A 23,672-nucleotide genomic window follows, 5' to 3' on the forward strand; every position below is an offset into this window, starting at 1 on the left:
GATTTTTTTTGTTTTGTTTACACAAATCACTCCATCAATGGCTCTTTTCCTGACATTGTCAGTAATGTAATTTCTGTCTGTTTCAAGGAACATGGATGATGTCAGGAAGAGGGGATGATCATCTGGAGTATCTGGTAAATAATTCCTTGAGCCATAGTCTCATTCAGACAAGAGTGAGTTTCTCAGACACTTTGGATGTTACCAACAAACTACATGCAAAGGCCAATTACAAGATTGAAGCATCAAGTCCACTGGGCCTCTACACTTCTTCCAACTACGTTGCGCAGTCAACTTCCATTGCAGACTCAGGTGAAGTCACAGGAGATGGCACCTGGGATGGAACCCTTCAAATTGGTTCTTTCTATACCAATAGCTCCTATAGCAACGGTTACAAGCTGAACCTGCAAGAAAGAAAAGGAAGAGGAGAGTCCATCTTACGCTTTGACTCACCATTTCTAATAATTCACAATACAATCCATGGAATCTATACGAACTCTGGATTGAATATTGTCTCTGAAACAAACGCCCAGAAAGACATCTTCCATCATGTGGCAGAACTCAACTACAAAGATTCACAACTAACTCTGAAGTGTAACGGTGTTGCTAAAGGCGGGAGAAAAATGCTGAGAAATGAATTTGAGTTTGGCATGTCCAACAATAATGTCATCATCTTAGCTGAATCAAAGGCAGATGATGAAACCAACCGGGCATATCACCTCATAAACGGCTCACTGAATTCAAGAAGGCTTGAAGTAAACTCAGATGGCGCTCTTACCTTTGCCAAAGGTCGAGGACTACACAAAGCATCCATTGTGTTTGATAGAAATGGTTTGACCACAAGTGGAGCGAATAGCATTCAATACAGTCCCGTCACATTTGAAAATATCTTCAGTGGATCCATGGACAGCAACGGGGCATCGTTGTCCTCCACGACTAAAGCAATGGCCGAGGAAGGCGAAGGCGAGCTGAATATTGAGGCTAAAATGACTGCAAAAAAAGCCTATTTTTGGGGTGTCTTCAATGGAAATGTGTTCAGTGCACACACAAGAAATCATGTCAACGTCGAACTGGACAGAAGGGCTTTCAATTTTATTAGTACCAGCATGGGAAAAATGGGGCAGATGAAAACCGAAAATAGCCAAACACTGACCATCACGCTATGGGCCCTCGCCCTTCGTTCTTCGAGCAACGCCCTCTGTGAAGAGTTCTACTATAAGCAGGATACCAAGATTTTTCTGAAGCCGTTTGTCATAACATTGGATGCGACAAATGGACTGAAATGGTCTAATCTCACTTTGAGCAGAAAAGACTCCATCAAGTTGAAGCCGGTTCAGGCGGAACTGAGTGGATTCACACATGGATCTTATGGAGATGAACACATCATTAAACACACCTATGAGTTAAACTACGAAGCCATGGCGGGTAAAATAAAATCGAACAGTTCCGGAAACCTATCGGGTGTCCATTTGGGTCAAACCTGTGAATTGGAGTTTGCTGGACTTTCCTCCACATATTTTTGTGAATCACACATTGAATCTAAGCTTCTCCATTTTGACAGCATGTTACGCACCCAAGCGCTGCCGTTCGTCCTCTCAATTGATGCCTTTTTCAATGGTGATGGAGAAATCGATTTATATGGAAAGCATACTGGGCAACTGTACAGTAAGCTGCTAGTGAAGGCTGAGCCTTCGCTTCTCGTCTGCTCACATGACAGCAGAGTGTCGACCGTGCATGCACTTTCAAATTGGGAGACATCCACCCAATTAGATCACAAATTTGATGGTTTCCTATTGCCAAGTGGTCAAACTGTAAAGTGGAAAATTAAATCTCAATTAAATAATCATTCTTTCGAACAGAATATCAGCGCCTATAACAACCGACAGAAAGCTGGATTTGAATTTTCGGAAGTCATGCTCACAGATGCTCTCCATAGATGGAACGAAAATATCGGATCGAAAGTCGAAAAGCAAGAATTCAGTCTGACTGGTTTTCTCCGATATGACAAGAGCAGCAACTGTCATAGCAATCTGACACCATTTCCTTTTCTCGCTGCTTGTCAACAGCTGAAGAATGCATGTATACGTGCATTGGAAACACTTCAAAGATACATCAACAATCAGAATATTAAACAGATGATATCTGATTTCAGAGTCAAGGTAGATCAGTTCCCATCGCAAGTCAGCGACTTCATGAAAGAAATGGAGTTGGAAAATAAAGTGGATCAAATTAAAGAGAAACTCGATTACTTTATGAACAGTTTTGACGTAACGATGGATGATCTGGACGTCATAATGAACAACATGATAAAGGATTTGGAAAAGAAAGTGTTTGATGTTGCTGCTAAAATCCGAAACCTAATTGTTTCACTCGATGACTACGTCAAGACGAGGCACATCCCTGAAAAATTAGCATGCGTGCTTAACGCAACCGAAAATGAACTGCATGCATTTATTGAGAAGTACAATATCAGGGGAGGGCTACTTAAAGCCCTGAAGGCCATCGATAACATTGTGGAAGAGTTTGATTTGGAGAAACTCGCAGGCAGCAGCATTGCTAGGCTGCAAGAATTAGATTCAAAATCTAGAATACGAGAGAAAATAAAAAAAACCCTTGCAGACATATGTGATAAAATTGAGAGTTTCGATGTGAGGATATTGTTCCAACAAATGAACGAGTTTCTTCTTTCAACCAATTTGGGCATTGAGAAACTTTTGTATGAAATTCCTTACACAAAAATTGCAAATGTGATGGAATCAGCAAAGGATGTTTTAGTCAACTGGATTGATGAATATGAAGTGCCCTCCAAACTCAATGCAATATATTCCTGCATCAGAGATCACATTTCAAAATACGACCTCGGTGATACGTTTAAAGAAATAAGTGAGCAGGCGGCAATTCTCATCGGGAAAATGAAAATTGAGGAGGGGGTGCGTTCATTCGCCAATGCTCTGAAGGTTGTCGATTTGGAATTTGTTCATGATCAAATTGTGCAATTTCTCCACCGTGTCAAAAACCATCTTAGTACAATCGATGTGAACAAAATGATGGAAGAACTTGGTGGTGTTTCTTCAGCTCTTGAGTCACTGACGGACTTTGACTATCATGCATTTGTGAATGAAGCCAACAAGAATGTTGCGCAATTGACAAATTACATCAACGAGAGGATAAAAACATATGAGATTGTGTCAAAAGTTGACGCTGTAAGGGAATTTATCCGCACGATTCAACGTACAATTTTCAGTTACATAGAAAAACTCAGAAACACAAAAGTGGCGGAGTCGCTGAAGAAGCTAAAACATGTGATGGACAGTATATTTTACGTCGATGTCAAAATGAAAGTTCAGGATGTCATTGAAGACATCAGGCAGAGAATTCTTGACATGGATATCAGAGACGAAGTGTACTTTCACCTGCAAAGAGCAAGTGAATCCTACAATAATATTGTAGCTTTCGTTTCAGCGAAGATCAACCAATTGATCGAAGAGATCGGCAAATTGGTGAATGACAACGAGATCCTCTGTCCAATAAAGCAAACCATCAACGGCGGTTTGAATGAATTCAAGAAAGTTAAGATTCAGGTTGACAGTTTTACAATACTTTTTACGGACCTTGTCGTTCCTGGATTTACAATCAACATGAATCAATTGCATGAAATCTCCGTTCCAGCAGAAATTTCAGTCCCGGAGTTTACCATTCTTGGCTCAATCACAGTTCCGGCCTTGACAATATCTTTTGATGAGCTCAAAGCCAAAATCCTTGCAATGATCGATACTATCAAACGATTTGAAATGCCAGCCATTGACCCTGACAGGATTTTCGGTGACCTGAAAGTTCTTTATGTATTTGCCCTACCAGACGTCACCTTTCCAGAAATAAGACTTTCAGAAATCAAAGTTCCAACCATCACCATCCCCGTATTACATACAAAGGATTTTGAAGTCACATCACTCCCAATGCCAGGAATCAAACTAACTGATACTCCTCATGCAAATTGTGTCCACATTTTGGGAATATTTCAAGGTGAATTTACAGTGAGCTCCCCCGTGTACACTCTGGCTACTACGGGAAAGATTGAAAATTCAACATCTACTCCGAAAAACCCCAAGTTTACAGCCACTGTTCAATCTCAGGCCAAATCAACTCTCCGGATTATGGAATATACATTCGATGCGATGGCTCAATTAGAGGCGCCTGGATCGAAAGGATTGATGTTTACAGAAATGTTGAAAGCTTCCCATTTGGCTTTTTCGATTGCTCATGACGCATCCATGGTACTCGGGGGTTCTTCGGCTGAGGTCTGTGCACAGACCGTCTCAAAGGCCGCGACTTCAATGTACACAGCGGACTTGGTCAACACCATGACACTCTCACTGAGGAGTGGAATCTTTGTGAATACAAGCATGTCTTACAACCACAACTTTGACATGCCATCAATGGAAATTTCAAGTCTGACGTCGGTGAAACACGACATGGCGTCGACGGTGGCCAGAGGAATCGCTTGGAGTGGTAAAACTACGGCTTGTGGGAAGTGGTCCTGGGGAAACTACTCGGATGAAGGGACACATGAAAGCACTTTAGAATTGAATATCAATTTCAACACTACTATGTTAAATTTTGTCAGCGACACAACTTGGACCGCATTAAGGACAAAGCAAATGCTGACGTTGGAATCGGTCATCTTTAGCCATATCGTTACGCGTGCTCAATGTGAATCTGAAGCGCCATTTGTGAAGAGTGTAATCGGTGCCAATGGTGAGATCCATATCTGGGACTTGAAAGTTTTATTGGCAGCCCATCATCAATCACGATTCAGCGGACCTGTGACTGGTTCCATTTCCAACACTCTCGAATTCATGTCCCATTCATTTGAGACTGTGTATGCCGTTCAGAATAAAGCAACCTTAAAGATGGTCTTCCCCTTAAAACTTAGTGGGAAGGTGGAGCTCCAGCATGACTACGGTGCCAAATTCAACTCTGAGAAGCAACGGGCTTACTGGATTGTTTCGGCCAGATTCAACCAATACAAGTACAACTACAACATTGAAGCAGAACATAATTACATGAATGTCACCGTCAACTTCCGGTCTTATGGAGAAGCAAATGTGGACTTTTTGACAGTTCCTTTCTCAATACCTGTGATGAATGTACCTTTCTTGGGAATCAGGACTCCTGAAGTTCAAGATGTTTCTCTTTGGGAACATGCTGGATTAAAAAGATTGCTTACCACTCCACAACAGTCATTTGCGGCACACCTGAAACTTACTTACAATAAAAACCCAAACACACAACGGTTTGAGTTGCACTTAGAGCCAGTTCATATCAGTGACAGTGCCCGCATAATATTGGCTAAATTCCAACAGAGGAGTCTTCCAAGGAGGCCCAATCGCACATTCTATAAAATACAAACTTGAAACATCAAGCCTTCCGCCAAGAATCTTTACTGTCCCTGGATACAAAATACCTGGACTAAATATCGAGTTTTCTACCTTCTGAGATAAAATGTTCATGCTATGACATTCATGTTGTCTTTTAATTAGTGAAAACTGGTTTGGGTTTTTTTGTTTTGTTTTTTCTTTAGAGGGGCGGGACATTTTTTCTCTTCACTGGTTAAAAAAAAAATAAACGCCTGGAAAAAAAAAGAAACCGTTAACCAATTTTATTTGAAATGTCTGCCTTTAGTTGCTCTATTCCCAAAAGGGTCATGACACCAAGATTCAGAATTTCAGCTTTGAGATTTTCTTTGCCTACACCCTAAATCCACAGGTGTCAAACTCATTTTTGTCGCGGGCCACTTAGTAGCTATGTTTTCCCCTCGGCGGGCCGTTACGACAGTGAAACCAAATAAATGTTTAATTATCTCTTCTCATAACTTATACATAACCAATTGATGTATTACTAGTTTTGAAACCACTCAAGTCAACTCTTTGTTAAATTAGGTTTAAAGGTTCTTTTTGTTTCCAGACACTGGTCTTTTTTAGTGACGTATTTCTTCAACTCTTACCTGGCTGACAGTTTCGGCTGTCACTTCCGCCTTCATTGGAGCTGTCACTGCTTCCTTATGATGTCTTCAAAACAGCTTTTGGATTGTTGTTCCATTATTGTTGAAGTGAGTGTAAACAGGGTAACAAAATTATTGCAAAATCTCAACGTCATTTATCACACATGAGAATTTGACCAACTCAACTGATAAAGACCCAGTTAACGTTTTCTAAGGAAAATCCCAGAAATACGCAGGGGTCAACCATAGTTTTAAGTTGTAACATCACCAATTACCACTAGATGGCAGATGTGTCTTAGTTGGACTTACACTGGGTCTCCTACTCAAGTGGAATAACATTAAACATTTTGAATGAATTGATTTTGGGGGAGGAAAAAAAGTGTCCAAAATGGGTTCTTGCACTTAACGTTGTTTTGTTGTTAAGCAGTTTTGTGCCATCCTTGATTTGTATTTATTTATTTATTTATTTTATCCAAGAGAGCCCTTTGCAGTTGAAAAAAAGTACAGTATGTGGTTATTTTGTTGTTTGCTTCAAACCCATTGTACCCTTTGTTGTTGTGTTATGAGACTGGAATTTAAACATGCATTGAAAAAATTCCTCCAAAAATGAAATATATTAATGGCACATATTTTGCATGTGTTTTTCACATATTTTGTCCTTATTTAAAATACCGGTAGTATTGTTGTCGTTCATCTCTTTTGGGAGTGTGTGTTCTTATGTGCTTCCCCAGTGGCACTGCTGACAAATTTTGTCCCCCTCCAGCCTTTAAGTTGCCCATCGCCAACACCATCATATTAAGGAGCATCTCAGGTGTCTCAAATGTGCATCATGTCCTCTGTATCAAACATCAAGGTGCTTCCTTCCATTGAGGAGTTGTAGTTGAGGAGACTCTGAAGTCTCCCATCTCGATTGTAACCAAAGCAGGACATCAAATGAATAGCCAATATTTTGTTTTTAATCATTGCTTGATGGATTTAGTTTAAATATACCTGTTTTAGTCTGGGCAGTATTGAATTTTCATATTACTTTTTACATAATACAACCTTTACTACTAAATGAAATCTAAATTTGTTCTCTGCATTTAAGCTCATCAAAAAAAAAAGAAAAAAGTTGTCATGGATCCACATTGTTTTTGCAGTCCACGTAATGCATATGCATCATATCAACACTGTATTTCATCAATAGAGGATGTGAGAGCCTCACCCTCCCCCCCAGCTGAGTCAACTTGAAAAGTACAAAAATTAATACAAATGTTTTTTTTTAAAAATTGAATTAAAAAAAAATAAAAATGGATAGAGATAAATAGAGAGGGCGGCCCGGTAGTCCAGTGGTTAGCACGTGGGCTTCACAGTGCAGAGGTACCGGGTTCGATTCCAGCTCCGGCCTCCCTGTGTGGAGTTTGCATGTTCTCCCCGGGCCTGCGTGGGTTTTCTCTGGGTGCTCCGGGTTCCTCCCACATTCCAAAAACATGCGTGGCAGGCTGATTGAACAATCTAAATTGTCCCTAGGTGTGAGTGTGAGTGCGAATGGTTGTTCGTTTCTGTGTGCCCTGTGATTGGCTGGCAACTGATTCAGGGTGTCCCCCGCCTACTGCCCGAAGACAGCTGGGATAGGCTCCAACACCCCCCGCGACCCTAGTGAGGATCAAGCGGCTCAGAAGATGAATGAATGAATGAATGAATAAATAGAGAGGGTGTGAGAGCAAGAGAGACAGAGAGAAAGAGAGAGCACGGTTAAAATCGAGAATAATCCGGATTGGAGTGGACAACCCCCCCGCCCCCCACACAAAAAAAACAAGAATTCAAATAATTGATACACAGAACCTGGATGAAGCGTAATGTACTCAAAACGCTTGCTAGGAGTCTTGAATCAGCCCTTTGATTGTAATTCATCGCAGGTGCGCTGCTGGAAGGAGCGACGACCACTACAGCAAGAACTGCAACCAAAACAGACACAACATCAAAATGATTGCAGAACCATGCGCACACCCCTCCCTCAACGGTTGCCCGTTGGCGGAACACGCGGTTTTAATGGGTGCATTGAGGGGAATTTTAGAATGACCGATTTACCTTGTGAGGTGGGAAGACCAGTCATGAAATTGAGGATATTGAGGAGACCAGGGGGAAGACGTTGCCCCAAGCACACCAGCAGGGGGCTGACGAGATGTTTTATTTTTATTTATTTTATTTTTTTACAATCACAGGCCTCACATTGCAGAGGTACCGGGTTTGAGTTCTGGTTCCGACCTACCTGTGTGGAGTTTACATTTTAAGATTAAGATATCCTTTATTTGTCCCACAATGGAGAAATTTACAGTCTACAGCAGCAGCAAGATTGTGGGTAGAAGAAGAAAGAAGAAAAAACGACATTTTTTTTTTTTGCATTCACAGATAAAGATAAGGTGGCTGTGCTATTTACCAATGTTTGTCACATCATTTCCTTATTTATTCAGCAGCCTGACAGCAGTCGGTCCCTTTGTTGATTTTCTCCGGGTACTCAGGTTTACTCCCACATTCCCCCAAAAATCCATGATAGGTTAATTGAACACTCTAAATTGCCCGTAGGTGTGAGTGTGAGCTTGGCTGGTTATCTGTCTATGTGTGGCCTGCGATTGGCTGGCAACCAATTCAGGGTGTCCCCCGCCTACTGCCCGAAGACAGCTGGGATTGTCTCCTGCACGCCCTAACGACCCTTCTCGTAATACAGTATTTTCATTATCTTTAAAAATTAAGTTAGATTAACACACGAAAGCAATTAGTTTGAATTCAGGACGAAAAACCTAATTTGACACATATTACAGAAGAAGAAATTTTTTTAAAGGCCTTTTTTTTGTTACAATATATAGTTCTATGAAAGTTGCTTGTGTGCTCAGTTTGTAATGTTCATGTTTTATGGTAAATGAGTGGATGCTGGTTTTGTCTTATAAAAGGTTCAAGATATCAATCCTTATTTTGATTTTCTGAGACATTTTTTTTGTGGTTATCAAATTACGAAAAACAAACTTCGTTTGCTTGAAACGCATTGTATTTTCTTATTGTTTGTACAGTGTCCTTGGGTGGCATGAAAGGCGCTTTTAAATAAAATGCATTATTATTATTATTATTATTAAACCTTCTCTCTACTTTATTAATATGGGTAGAATTCGGTGCAGTATTTCGTCCTAATTTCAACACTACATTCACTTTTTAGAATAACCTATTAATAAGGTAATGAAAATATATTAGCGGTGCAGGCCCATATTGCATTCTATGAGTACGTTTATTCGACATTATAATACGAACCCGCACCCCAGAATTAATTGACAGTCCTTACACATTTTGAACAGTGCACAGTACTACACTTGACGTAGTTTGCATCAATAATGGTTGACCTTCTGCGCACGCGCACTCTCAGATCGTGCCGGCGTCATACAGCGTGTATTGATAGAACCACCAATCACAGTCCAGGAAAATATGAAGGCGGAAGTTACTTAGCAGCCTAAATCCATTGGTAATGCACCGGTAAGAAAGAATCAGTTTTAAATTTATATTACACCCTCAATCTAACAACGGTCAAAGTAACTTTTTCCAATAAAATAGGAATCTCGTAAATAACAACAAACTCCAGCCTCAAATTAGTATTCAAAATTTATGCTGTTTGGAGTTCACTTATTTAGTTTGCGCTGTCTTTTTGCCTCACCTCCTAATGTTCAACTTTCATCACCACTTTTATATCTAAACTACAATTTCAATACGACCATGTAGGGAAATGAGAAAATGATTTTTTCTTTTTTGGATCAGCATTAAAGCTGCTCGTGCATTTTCTTATCGCCTGTCCTTTGACGTGGAGTGAACCTTTTGTACCCTGCTGCCAAGTTGCTCGAGTCATTTGAAACGCCTGATTAAGAAATTGGTGTGTGTGCTTTTGTTTACAATGTTAACGTGGTTTACAATGTGGGGCGATAAATTCAGTTTTTCTTTTTCTAAGATGAGATGGAAAACGTGGAAAGTGGTGGTACAGCACAAACGGATTTCATCTATTGCTATGGAGCCATCACAGAGGTTCTAAGATGTGGCCCTCCTTACTTACACAATGGACATAAAGTGCTTGTTTTAGTTATTCCTGGTGAGTTGGCATCATCATCATCATTGTGTTTTATCGTGGCCATCTTTACTTTCTGTGCTAATTATTAAACGTCAATCCTCCTGTTATGATCAAAGGTAATCAAACTGTAGTCTTGCATTTTATTCGCATATTACTCAGTCATTACCAGTGATTGCACTAAAACTACTGTCCATGTAATACCAGGCTGAGACAGGACTTTTCAGTTCCAAGCCTGATGAAAGACTGCACATTATTAAGAATTATTTACCCATCCATTCATCATCCATCTGTCGTACTCACGAGGATTGCGGACATGCTGAAGCCTAACCCATTCATTCATTCATTCATCTTCCGAGCCGCTTGATCCTCACTAGGGTCGCGGGGGGTGCTGGAGCCTATCCCAGCTGTCTCCGGGCAGTAGGCGGGGGACACCCTGAATCAGTTGCCAGCCAATCGCAGGGCACACAGAAACGAACAACCATTCGCACTCACACTCACACCTAGGGACAATTTAGAGTGTTCAATCAGCCTGCCATGCATTGTTTTGGAATGTGGGAGGAAACCGGAGCACCCGGAGAAAACCCACGCAGGCCCGGGGAGAACATGCAAACTCCACACAGGGAGGCCGGAGCTGGAATCGAACCCGGTACCTCTGCACTGTGAAGCCCACGTGCTAACCACTGGACTACCGGGCCGCCCCGAAGCCTAACCCAACTGACTTATATATTTGTGTATGTTTGTTTTTGTTTTTTACTCTATACAGGTAACCCTGGTGTAGTGGGATTTTACAGAACATTCATACAAACACTTTATGCTCTTTTTGGCTGCCACCACCCAGTGTGGGCTGTGAGCCATGCTGGTCACTGCATGCCTCCTGAATCCATGGACATGGTGGAAGGTAAAAGTATAAGTAATAATTTATTCATAATCAAGCACTGAAACTGTCACCAGTTCATTATAAGATGAAACGTCCATGTCAAGGATTTATCATGTTTGACAATCCAACTAGCTGCCATCCATCCATCCATCCATTTTCTATGTCGCTTGACCTCATCAAAGTTGCAATTGAGCCGGCAGTCTATAGCAGCTGATTGGGCGAGGGGCAGGATACATCCCAGGAAACAATTGCAGGGCACATATACACTACACTAGACAAACTAAACTACCGTTCACTCGCTTTTATGCTTTACACGATTAGGGCCTTCATGGCCAATCAATGATAGTTAAAAAAAAACAAACAAACAGCTACCTGCCCACGACTAGATCAAAAGATGGACTATGAATAACTTGTTTATTTACTGTATATTCACTTTTAAAAAACTAGTTCCTAATTTATTTGATTTCAAATGGCACAGTGTATATTAATTAACATATACATGTAAATATGCCGCGGGCGGCCTGGTAGTCCAGTGGTTAGCACGTCGACTTCACAGTGCAGAGGTACCGGGTTCGATTCCAGCTCCGGCCTCCCTGTGTGGAGTTTGCATGTTCTCCCCGGGCCTGCGTGTGTTTTCTCTGGGTGCTCCGGGTTCCTCCCACATTCCAAAAACATGCGTAGCAGGGCTGATTGAACACTCTAAATTGTCTCTAGGTGTGAGTGTGGGCGTGGATGGTTGTTCGTCTCTGTGTGCCCTGTGATTGGCTGGCAACCAATTCAGGGTGTCCCCCGCCTGCTGCCCGAAGACAGCTGGGATAGGCTCCAGCACCCCCTGCGACCCTAGTGAGGATCAAGCGGCTCGGAAGATGAATGAATGAATGTAAATATGCCAGAATATAGCCATTGGGTAGTTTCCATTTTTAGTCTCATAGCAATTTAGAACATTTTAAGTATACTTGCTAAGTTTTTGCTGAGCATCAACAGAAGTATTCTCAAGTAACTTTGTAATGCTCCAAAGTAGTGATGGGCGATATGAAAAAAATATATATTTTGTCATGATATAGGTCGTTTTATATCACGGTAACTTACCACTATATATTTTTAGTTATTGTACAAAAATTTATACAGCACATTATGACTGCTTACCTTTTCTCACTTTATTTTGAAGTGACATTAAACAGTAAAAAGTATCAAATTAAAGTCCAGTGAGCTGTTTCTCGTCCCCGCTGCCATGTCACTTGTTAGTGTTACAATTTGTTTGTTATCGTTCTCACACGGCGTTTGCCTGGGTGTTGCTGGCACTGTGTAGCTATATTTAATGTTTCCCCTCAGAAATTTGACCATGGGTCAGTATTCCAACATGATAACAACACCAAACAGACACACACTTCCAAGACAACTAGTGTTTTGCTGGAGCTAAAGTGAGAGACTGGACAAGCATGTCTTTGGAGGTAAACCCTTTTGAGCATCTGTGAGCTTTCCTCAATTGGAATGTGGAGGAGCTTGAGGTCTCTATCGTTCATCATCTCTGTGATCTCATGGTTGTCCGTTTTGTTTTGGACGAGGATTCCTGCGGCAATCTGTGTAGCCCCGGGGAACTCTGGTGAAGAGGGTTCACAGTGGTCACACATTTTCATTTCGGTTGTGCCCATCTTACTTGCCTTTTATTTTGATCTGAATTTTACTGAACTTTTAGCGGCCACTGAATTTACACTTTTTATACAATCAGTTCGCTGACTACATTGGGGCAACGTGTTATTTCTTCAGTGTTTTCCCTTTGAAAAGGTATCAGAAATTATTGACAAAATGTGAGGAGTGCTTTCACTTTTGTGAGCTACTGTAACTATTTGTTCATTTACACAGATGCCGACTCAACGACTGATATGGACACGTTTGGTCTGAACGGTCAGATAGAACACAAGCTGGCCTTCATCAGGAAGCATGTCCCAAAGGAGAAAACCCTCATCCTGGTGGGACACTCCATTGGCTGCTACATAAGTTTGGAAATAATGAGGAGAGATCCCAGTCTTAAGGTTGGTCATGTTTCAAGATGTCCATGTGTTGATAATATACCGCACACCACGTATTGGTTACCATGAAGAAAAATGGCAATGTTTTTATGACGAGCTATGCCGACCATATTGTTTCTGCAATATAGTGGTTATCAGGTTTGAGTGAAATGCAAAATATCTCTTGTTTCAATAGACAGTAGAGAATATTGTGCTCTTTTTGTGGATCTGGCAAATTCATTTGATTCTGTCAATCATTTCATCGCAAAGACCACGCTTACTTTTGGCCAATCTTTTTAATGTTCTGCCCCGAATGAGTGGAACACATTACAACAAATTAGAAAATGTGTGAGGCGGCCCGGTAGTCCAGTGGTTAGCACGTCGGCTTCACAGTGCAGAGGTACCGGGTTCGATTCCAGCTCCGGCCTCCCTGTGTGGAGTTTGCATGTTCTCCCCGGGCCTGCGTGGGTTTTCTCCGGGTGCTCCGGTTTCCTCCCACATTCCAAAAACATGCGTGGGAGGCTGATTGAACGCTCTAAATTGTCCCTAGGTGTGAGCGTGGATGGTTGTTCGTTTCTGTGTGCCCTGCGATTGGCTGGCAACCGATTGAGGGTGTCCCCCGCCTACTGCCCGAAGACAGCTGGGATAGGCTCCGGCACCCCCGCGACCCTAGTGAGATCAAGCGGCTCGGAAGATGACTGACTAGAAAATGTGTCATTCATCCCAAGATCATGGTTTCAAGGTTTGTGAGGGATATTGTATAAAGTGTGCATATCACTACACCTGTCTTTAGCCCGTTTTAAAAACATTTATTTGTTAATAAATTTATGGATCTTAATTTTTAGTAACAATATAGTTGTTTTAAATATATACCATAGAAACAAAATGACAACTAAATACTCTACATCAGTGGTTCTTAACCTTGTTAGAGGTACTGAACCTAATCCGTTCATACGCATATTCACCGAACCCTTCATTAGTGAAAAACAAAAGTATGACTTTTTACTAATTCAAGTCAAAAACACATTTATTAAAAACAGAAAAAAGTGAATAAAATTTCAAGACAGAAGTATAATTAAAAAAAAGAATTTATAACGTACTATCACAACAGTCCCATGTTGACTACGGAGCGAACTAAATCTCCCGCGGTGCTGATTGGACAAGCAATATCATGTGATCATCTGCAGCCAGTCAATCAATGTCCGCTTCAGGCTGTGACTGACAGTTGTTTCTCCACTCTCAACTCCTCGAACAGAGGAAGCCAACAAATGAAAAGGGATATTATAAAAAGGCAACCCACCTACAGAAATAATAAAGTTAGATATTAAAATTTAGATTAACGCGATTAAAAAAACAATGCGCTAAATATGACTGTAATTAATTATTCACAATTAACGCGATAAATTGACACCTCTATGAAGTGGCAGTTGCATATCGCTGGCGTCATCATTTTAGATTGGTCAATAAGTTGTAAAAAATAGCGCACAGATGTGGAATGACCAATAGTATAGATTTGTGAAAAAATATGAAATTTACAAAATTTTGACTTTGAATGTACTTATACAAAGCATCACTGAAATATGTAAAACGATCTGCAAGTAAGAGTTGACAGTCTTACAAAAACATTGTCCTCATGAAACTCATGCAAATGATAAGCGAATACTAATGTACTGTCTCTAACATCTAAATTAAAATCACCAATAACAAACACATTACAAAACGTATGGCCTGAAAAATACAAATTGTTAAAAGCAAGCCTATTAAGATACTGTGTTTTATCAGGAAGACATTCATATGGAGTGTACACATTTAGGAGAACACATTCCTTGCCATTTCGCGTGAGGTGACTTCCAACACACCAGTCCATTTCCAGTTATATTAATAAAATAGTCAATTTTATTATTACAAAGGAGGCCAGTTTTCCCCAGGAATCCTTCGGAGTATAAGGTGCACCTTCAATGAATGGCTTATTCTAACTGTTTTCATATACAGAGCACCAACCGCATGATAAGGCGCATAGAATAGAAGCGACAATTGTGGCTGCGCTTCCGTTATGCATCCACTAGAGGATGCCACATCCCACATTCCAAAAACATGCATGGCAGGCTGATTGAACACTCCAAATTGTCCCTAGACGTGATTGTGGGCGTGGATAGTTGTTCGTCTCTGTGTGCCCTGCGATTGGCTGGCGACCGGTTCAGAGTGTCCCCTGCCTACTGCCCAAAGACAGCTGGGATAGGCTCGAACACCCCCGCGACCCTTGTGAGGATAAGCGGATCAGAAAATGGATAGAAAAATATTGTTATTCTTTCTTTAGAAATTTCTGCCCTCTGAGGTTACTTTTTTATTATTTTTTTTTAACTTAACAGATTGTGAAGGCTGTCATGCTGTTCCCAACTATTGAACGCATGGCACAGACTCCCCAGGGGAAGACTATGACCCCTGTGCTCTGTCACATGCGGTACATCGTCTACCTGTCAATTTTCCTGCTCTCCCTCCTGCCTGAGACACTCAAACGCAGTCTGGTCAAACTGGTTTTTGCTGGCATTGGTTCTCTGGACAGCTCAGTTGTCCAGCCGACTGTCGGCCTCCTCAGTGGCGATTCTGCAGGTTTGTTGATTCTTCATTGAGTTCATGCTGATGTTTTTCAACACCTGAAGTTTGCAGAATATTTAATTAGGTTATTTGTAATTTCCCTGGTATGTTCATTCTGGGGCCAACCACTATTGGGCATTGTCCAAACAACAATCCCATAGAATGTAACCAACATTTAATTATGGGGGTACTCTTATGACTATTCCATTCCCATGACACTTAAAACTATTTTTCACATAAACCTGAATCCGGCGGCCCGGTGGTCCTGTGGTTAGCGCAGTGCAGAGGTATCAGCTTCGATTCCAGCTCCGGCCTCCCTGTGTGAAGTTTGCATCTTCTCCCCGTGCCTGCGTGGGTTTTCTCTGCAATCTCTGGGTACTCCGGTTTACTCCCACATTCCAAAAACATGCATGACAGGCTGATTTAACACTCTAAATTGTCCCTAGATGTGAGTGTGAGCACGGATGTTTGTTCGTCTCGGTGTGCCCTGCGATCGGCTGGCAGCCGGTTCAGTGTGTCCTGTGCCTACTGCCCGAAGACGGCTGGGATATGCTCCAGCGCCCCCCGCGACCCTTGTGAAGATTAAGCGAATCAGAAAATGGATGGATGGATAAACCTGAATACACTGACATGACTAATCAAGGCCAACACAGTATTAAGTCAGAGTTACAGTCAATAGTTGGAGCAAAACACTTTTCAGTCGTAAATATCATCAAATGGTAAACAGTAAGAAAACCAATTCCTTTGGTTGTTGCACAGTGGAAATGGCACCGTTCAGTGTGCTGCATTTGTAACCAAGAAATATTATAGGTAAAGACTTTTGTAACTGAGGACCCTCAGTCATCTTTTCTAGTCAGTCACATTTTGTCATAAAATGGGAAATGGACACGTACAATATAGAGTGCTTTTTCTTCCTTTTGAAACATTTCGGGGTCGCATGACTCAGTGGTAGAGTGTGATCCTTTCCCACCCCTAATGTTGTGGGTTCAATCGCCGGCCCTTAATCACCTTGTTGAAGCGTACTTGAGCAAGATACTGAACCCCCAGTTGCTCTTGATTGTGCGTCATCAGTAGGTGAAAAAGGAGTCGTGATGAAGTGCTTTGTCGATGGAAAAGCACGATACATGTAAAAGCCCAAAGTCGATTTATTAGCTTCGGTAAAAAAAAAAAGAAAAGGATGTTGAAAAAAGTTAATCACAGTAGAATTAAACTTGGAATAATTAGAGGATGTGAACTCAACCTGTGTCACGGAATATGCAGTCTTGATTTCTTTTTTTCCCCCTCTTTGCAGCTAATGCTGTGTACATGGCGGGGCAGGAAATGAGGAAGGTTTTGCAACGAGATAACGTGACCATTAAGAAAAACCTTGAAAAGGTATGATGTGTTTCAGGAATATATTAGGAGCTATTTGTAGATCTTGAATCTACTTGAATTTGATTGGTTTTAAAGCTAAAAAATGACCGTCATTCTGATGAAAAATATCACGCTTTTGGAAATGAAAAGCTTAGCTGTTCAAAGCGCTGTTCGCCTTTTGGCAAAAACGAGGCGAAGCGCTTCATTGTTTGAACATTTTTATGACATTAGTTAGCTTCTGACACCGGTGTGACAGTTAATGTAAAAAAATTGATCTGTGATGCAATCTATGAGACATGTGTTTGTTATCTCGTCTTCTCATTCAATTTTTGAAAGTGAATTCCCGTATTTTCTGCACTGCAAGGCGCTTCGGAGTATAAGGTGCACCTTCAATGAATGGCCTGTTTCAAAACAGTTTTCATATATCGGGCACACTGTATTACAAGTCCAGTGGTTAGCACGTCGGCTTCACAGTGCAGAGGTACCGGGTTCGATTCCAGCTCCGGCCTCCCTGTGTGGAGTTTGCATGTTCTCCCCGGGCCTGCGTGGGTTTTCTCCGGGTTCTCCGGTTTCCTCCCACATTCCAAAATATGCATGGCAGGCTGATTGAACACTCTAAATTGTCCCTAGGTGTGAGTGTGAGCGTGGATGGTTGTTCGTCTATGTGTGCCCTGCGATTGGCTGGCAACCGATTCAGGGTGTCCCCCGCCTACTGCCCGGAGACGGCTGGGATGGGCTCCAGCACCCCCCGCGACCCTAGTGAGGATCAAGCGGTACGGAAGATGAATGAATGAATGAATAAAATAGAAGCTTCAATAGTGGTTGCGGTTACTTTATGCATCCACTAGATGGAGCTACGCTAAAGGACTACAATACAGTGCAATGCATCTTTATTTCCATAGAACCGTCACAGCTTGCAGCTGCAACATAGCGGTTTGCAGAACATTGAAATAGTATGTCCATGAAATCAGAATATTGATCCATTTGTAGCTCTCTTGGGATATAGCATGCAGCACAACACGATGTTCAGAAAAATACAGGGGTTATTCTTTGGCAACCTGTGAGAACTGGTCACAAATACGGACATGAAACATATCAATAAAAATGGCATTTCAAAATAATAAATGAAAAGCAAAAGTTATCAAGACAATTGTTTCAACAAAAAGTATTGCTGATGGTATTGTCAATGATGTATCTAACTACATCTCTGTTTTGTATTTGTTTTAGCTCATATTTTATTATGGAACAACAGACCATTGGTGTCCTGTGCAATACTATCATGAGATCAAGGAGGACTTCCCAACCGGAGATTTTAGACTTTGTGAAAATGGATTTCGTCATGCTTTTGTACTGGACACTGGGAGAGAAGTTGCGAGAATGATAGCAGGATGGATCCAGCCTCATTTGAGGATTTGACATGTTGTATCTGCCTCTCCATTCTGTGCACTCATTATCTGGGATGATAATGCTGATCGTCGGTGAGGCTTATTTGTTAAATGGCTCTGAAAGTTAAAGAGAGAGAGAGAGGCTAACCTTTTGCACTGGTGCGCTCAATCTCTTGCCTTGGGTGCGCCAGCACAAAAGTCAGGTGTACCCTAATTTTCGACTGCATTGTAACATCATTTACCACCTCAATTTTTTAAGTTCATTGTTTAAAAAAAAAAAAATTCTGCCTGTCTTTTAAGGCCAACAAAATGGTGATCATCATTCTTTATTTGAACTACATTTCCACAAGACAGGTAACTCAGTGAGTGTTGTTAATGACTTTTGAACAGGCCGGGCTTTAACGTGACATTTAAGAAGTCGACAATCGTTCTCATCATCCACAGCTACTTCAACTCTATTTCTGATGAGCGTAGGTCACTCTTCTAGGCCCGTGACAATAACAGACTTTTGGAATGATAGAACTCGGGATCAACTAATCCAGGGGTGGGCAATTATTTTTTGCATAGGGCCACATGAGAGCCAGAAAATATTATGGAGGGCCGGATCAAAAGGGTGAACTAAATTCGACATAATATTAATTGAATTTCTTTATTTAAAAAGCAGTATTGAGCATTTTTTGGCACGTTTTTCAGACTTTAAGAGTACATTATTCCGTCGTATCGAACAGGATTTGCTTGACTTGGCGCTACTGCGGGCTTCCGTATCGTTTCCCCACTTCCTCCCAATGCTCTGCAACTTCAAGTAACTGTGCCACCTGGCGTTGAAATGCCTGTCATTGCAAGTCCAAATGAAATGAATGCAGTCATTGACATCGAACATTAATTGTGTACCAACCTTCGACGGGACGGATTAAAAAGACAAACGGGACAGATTTGGCCCACGGGCCGTAGTTTGCTCACCAGTGAACTAATCCATGGTAATTTTGTGTTTGATGTAACGGCGCCATCCACTCATGTGGGCAAGTTCGACAATGGCGCAGCAACATCCGGCGGATTACCAAGAAAATTGCCCATCTTCCACTCTGACTGCAGTAAAAAGTGTAATGTTGTGGGTTACAATAAATAAAGATGATTTCTTGGAGATCTTAATCCTTCTTATTTTGTACTGCTGTGCCGGCCTCACTTGGCTTCCATTACCGACTGTTATCTCAATCAATCCTCACACTCCGGCTTGGGCTACGGCAAGTGATGCGGGACCAACTACTTGGCATTTTGAAATGCAACAAACAAACTAAACCTGCAAACACATCCAGCCCAGGTGACGCTCACTTTTGAAATCGATGTTATCCAAGGTCACGCCCTTCAGCGACAGCGGACGTTGGTCAGCTGGGTTGGTGAGGGAGGACATGATCTTGGTCGTAAAGGGATTGATGCGCATTGCAAAGGTCAGGGCCGTTCGATGGATTTTCGTCAGTGCGTTTTCAACTTCCTCGAACGTGTTTCCAAGTAGAGCGATATCATCTGCATTTGCGAGGTCCGACACTGCGACATCTCGGCCGACTTTCACACCCTCAAAGCCATGGAGAGCAGTGTTGAGAATGTGACCGATGGCATAGTTAAACAAGGTTGGCGAGAGCGCGCAGCCTTGTCGGACACCTGACCGCACCTCGAAGGTTTCTGATTCGGTGCTGTGGGCCCGCACTTGGACTCGGTTTGACCGGTACTATCCCGGGATGAGCCGAAGCAGTTTCACAGGGATCCCGTCAGCCTGCATGATCCTCCACAAAGCACCCCGGTCGACTGAATCAAATGCACACGACTGTCGGTTGTTGGTAGCCCCATCGTTGCTCCAGGGTGCGACGCAGACTAAAAATCTGGTTTACACATCTACGTACTTCTGGGGCGAAAGCCACCCTAATTTGGGCGAGTCCGGCGGTCAAAGGCCATCTGGAAGCGTTTCAGCAGAAGGACAACGGATGCTTTTGCAGCCACATTGAGAAGGCTAACGCCTCTATAGTTGGCGCACAGCTTCTTGTCTCCCTTCTTGAAAAGGGGTAGTAACACTGCTTCGCCCCAGTCATCCGGGATGGTCTCGGACGTCCACACGGCGTTGTAGACACAATGAAGCCCCGCTGCGAAGACGTCAATGTCGTTTTTGTATACTTCTGCCGGGATTCCGTCTTCACCTGGGGCTTTATTATTCCGGAGCTGACGCAGGATGCCTCGAATTTCGTCGACCGTAGGCGGGTCCAAGCTGCAGTCGTACTCCTCATCAGTTGCAGGAAGCACAGGCGCTAACACTGGTGGTGGGTGATTGAGTAGAACTTCAAAGCGTTCGCGCCAATGTTGTAGTCGTTCCTCTAAGGAGGTTATCGCAGAACCGTTCCTGACTCCAGTGGATTTCATGCTCGCCTTCTTTACCAACTGATAAAGCTTGCGGGTATCTCCCGCGGTATTTGATTATCGTAATACCGTATGCGTCCGTGCTGCCCTTTTGCGGTTTGAGTTCGTGCAGTATTCTTTACAGCACCTGTACTCGTGAGAGCACCTCACGCCCATTTTGTCACAATCACGGACATGACAAGATTTGTAGACGCATCCCTCCTGGCGCTCCCCTGCTCAAGATTAAATCCCGCTGACTTTGCTGTGATGGCTCCCAGAATTTGGAACAAATTCTAGACCTAAATCTTAGATTCCAAGGTCTAGGAAGTCCATTCCGCAAGAGACCATAGTTTGTTAATATCATTCAGCATTAAAATCGGCTTTAAATAACTAGAAATGAATAAGCAGCCGACGGCACTGGAAGCGTTAATTTAAAATTTACTAAAAGTTTTTTAGTATTTTTTGCTAAAAGTAAAAAATCTCTTCCAATCGCCCAAAATGCTGCAATTTCAGGCTTTACATGGCAGATTGGTGTTTCGCTCCGTCACGTAACAGGCTCAACTGAGAATGGGGTCAAAAACTTAAAAAATGCCTCACTCAAAAGTTCATTTATATCAAGGAAAGCCCTTTTCCTTGATATAAATTAAGATTTAGGTCTTAAATCTGGATTTTAGACCAATCCAGTGGCAGTTTTTAAATCCCTTCTCAAAACCCACTTTCCTGACCATGCATAAGAGCTGCCAGGTTTGTGTGTTTATGTCTGTGTCTTTGTTTGTTATTGTTCTGTAATGTTACAGTGTTTTATATTTTCGGGAATGTACTGCATTTTGATGAATGCTGTTTTTCAATGTACTTTAGAAAAGAATTGTTTGGCTTGGTCACTGGCAGAGAGTTTGAGAGGACTATTGACCTGTCTGAAAGGACAGACAGAAAGCAAACAAATTAAATGACAGGCAACACTGCCTTCTAGGCAGACAGGAAATAAACAGGACACAGCTGGTTATTTAAATGAATGCGATTTATTTTGTAATTGATTTTACATCTGGTCAACATGTCCTTTCAAGGTTATCTAAAAAAAACCCTGATGTCCTTGACCATGTTCTGGTCAACAGGAAACAACAATGAATCTGTTTGCGTATTGTTAAACTTTCCTCAAATATGGCGGCCACCCAAAATATACAGATTTATTCCTAAATACCGGTAATGATAATATTCTGGTAACCGGTCAGGATTAAATCTGGAAAGATTAGTTTCTAATCTCGCTCAATCGAGAAAAAGAAAAAGTGAGGCGGGTTTTGAATGAATAATAGCGGCTCCCACCACCATGAATTAAACTCAACTGGACAATTTAGCCACTCATTTGTGCTGGCTTCATTGGTTCCTGCAATAAGGCTGAGTTAGGAAAGCACGAGCCTGACTTAGTGTGGGGGCTCAAATATAGTCAAGTTGCTATTCATTATGTTGAGAGCGATATACGGTAGCACAGACTGAAGCTCATGCTTTTTTTTCACCGAACCTTTTGAGATGATCATTGACCACTTTGCATTCAGAACAATTAACCCAAACATCACACAATATAAAATTACAGGAACATAAAACATCAATAGCTTCAACAGCTTTGCAGCTTTTCAATAGCTTCAACTAATGTTTGAACTCCCAAATTGTCTGGCACACTTTCAGATCCTGAAAATTGTTCCATACTTTCACAACACGTTTCTAAAATGTCACAATTCAAAACCTGCTTGAACGTGATCGCAATATCAGTGACTGGAAAATGTTTTCTGTCTGTGGTGACCTCAACATTGATTTGCTCAATCCTCACAAACATAATTTATCCATGGAATTAATTAACTCCAAGTTCAATAATAGGTCATACTCCAACATTATCCAGCCAACCAGAATTACTGCGCAGTGCTACACTAGGTGATATACATGCTCATAAATGTCAGACACGATAAAATCGTAAGTGGTAAATGGACTTGAACTTTTATACTTTCAAGCTACTCAAAAAGCTTGATAGCCTCGCTTCATTCACCCGCTGATGACTCCGCATCAGAAAAAACTGGGGCTGCATTATCTTGCTGAAGGAGACTTCTGTCACGATGCTGTTCTTTTGTGTCTCCAGCAGGTGGCAGTGGAGGGCCTTCCTCCAGCGTGCATACCTGCTGAAAATGTGTTCATTAATAAGCCAAGTAGTTAGACTGCCAACATCCCATATCTGTTGGCGGATTATTGACCTTGTTGCTGCTATTGCTCAAGCCTTCAAGTTGCTCGTTTTTTTCCAGCAAAAAAACGCCTGACTTTACAATACATGGTCGTTTTTTGGGGCTAATATACATGGTCGTGTTTTTCGGTTAAAAAGGCCTGACTATACATTGTCATTTTTTTCGGCGCAGAAATGTCTTACTATATATTCGTCGTTTTTATCTGCTAAATACACCTTACTATACATCAGGGGTCCCCAAACTTTTTCCTGTGAGGGCCACATAACATTTCCCTTCTCTGATGGGGGGGCCGGTGTCAGTTTGTAACATCAACGATCGTAGGGGAGCTTAAAACATTTATTGTTTCCCAGAAAGCCACACATAACCAAAACGCCTGACGATACATGGTTTTGTTTTGGGGCTAAAAACACCTTTTTTTTTTTCGGCGCAAAACGCCTCGTCGTTTTCTTTCGGCTAAAATCATTGTTACTTACAAATGTAGCAGAGCAGCACCACTGTGACTGACTGGGTAGTGTGTTGGCTTAACAGCACAGAGGTGCAGGGTTCAAACTCAGGTCTTGGTCTTCCTCTGTGAACTTTGCACGAGAAGGTTTTTATTGAATGACAATGCAAAAAACGCCTAACTATACATGGCCATTTTTTTTCCGACTAAAAATGCCTTACTATATATACATGGTCGTTTTTTGGGGGCTAAAACGCCTTACTCTAAATGGTTGTTTTTTTTTGGGGGGGGGGACTAAAAACGCCTTAGTATACATGGTCGT

General features: G+C 41.9%; 2 protein-coding genes across 4 annotated transcripts in view; both read left to right on the forward strand.

Annotated features, from left to right (window-relative positions):
• apoba (apolipoprotein Ba) overlaps positions 1-6,221 on the forward strand; it is a 31,328-nt gene extending 25,107 nt beyond the window's left edge. The window contains exon 25 of the mRNA XM_052085635.1: positions 88-6,221. Within this exon, the coding sequence (XP_051941595.1) occupies positions 88-5,411 (5,324 nt within the window). The 3' untranslated portion in view covers positions 5,412-6,221. The remainder of the gene's footprint in view (positions 1-87) is intronic.
• Positions 6,222-9,372: 3,151 nt separating this feature from the next.
• Positions 9,373-19,450, forward strand: ldah (lipid droplet associated hydrolase). 3 transcript variants are annotated; one of them, XR_007966568.1, is made up of 8 exons: positions 9,373-9,499; positions 9,966-10,103; positions 10,846-10,980; positions 12,823-12,992; positions 15,338-15,578; positions 16,855-16,937; positions 18,144-18,655; positions 18,746-19,450. XR_007966568.1 is itself a non-coding variant. In XM_052085842.1 (7 exons), the coding sequence occupies exons 2-7, from the start codon at positions 9,971-9,973 to the stop codon at positions 18,330-18,332; spliced, it is 951 nt and encodes a 316-aa protein (XP_051941802.1). In that variant the 5' UTR covers positions 9,373-9,499; positions 9,966-9,970; the 3' UTR covers positions 18,333-19,450. The 3 variants fall into 3 exon arrangements, 2 of the variants coding, with proteins under 2 accessions (XP_051941802.1, XP_051941803.1); XM_052085842.1 differs by having other exon boundaries at positions 18,144-19,450; XM_052085843.1 differs by lacking the exon at positions 9,373-9,499 and adding an exon at positions 9,506-9,890 and having other exon boundaries at positions 18,144-19,450.
• The last annotated feature ends 4,222 nt before the right edge of the window (positions 19,451-23,672 follow it).

Source organism: Hippocampus zosterae, chromosome 14 (assembly GCF_025434085.1).
Source record: "Hippocampus zosterae strain Florida chromosome 14, ASM2543408v3, whole genome shotgun sequence".
Classification (NCBI taxonomy): Eukaryota; Metazoa; Chordata; class Actinopteri; order Syngnathiformes; family Syngnathidae; genus Hippocampus; species Hippocampus zosterae.

Bases quoted from the DNA above. Each gene is read 5' to 3' on its own strand.
- ldah (XM_052085842.1), top strand. From the start codon at position 9,971: ATGGAAAACGTGGAAAGTGGTGGTACAGCACAAACGGATTTCATCTAT. The intron at 10,104-10,845 runs GTGAGTTGGCAT...TACTCTATACAG, and splicing joins GCTTGTTTTAGTTATTCCTG to GTAACCCTGGTGTAGTGGGA. The intron at 12,993-15,337 runs GTTGGTCATGTT...TTAACTTAACAG, and splicing joins GGAGAGATCCCAGTCTTAAG to ATTGTGAAGGCTGTCATGCT.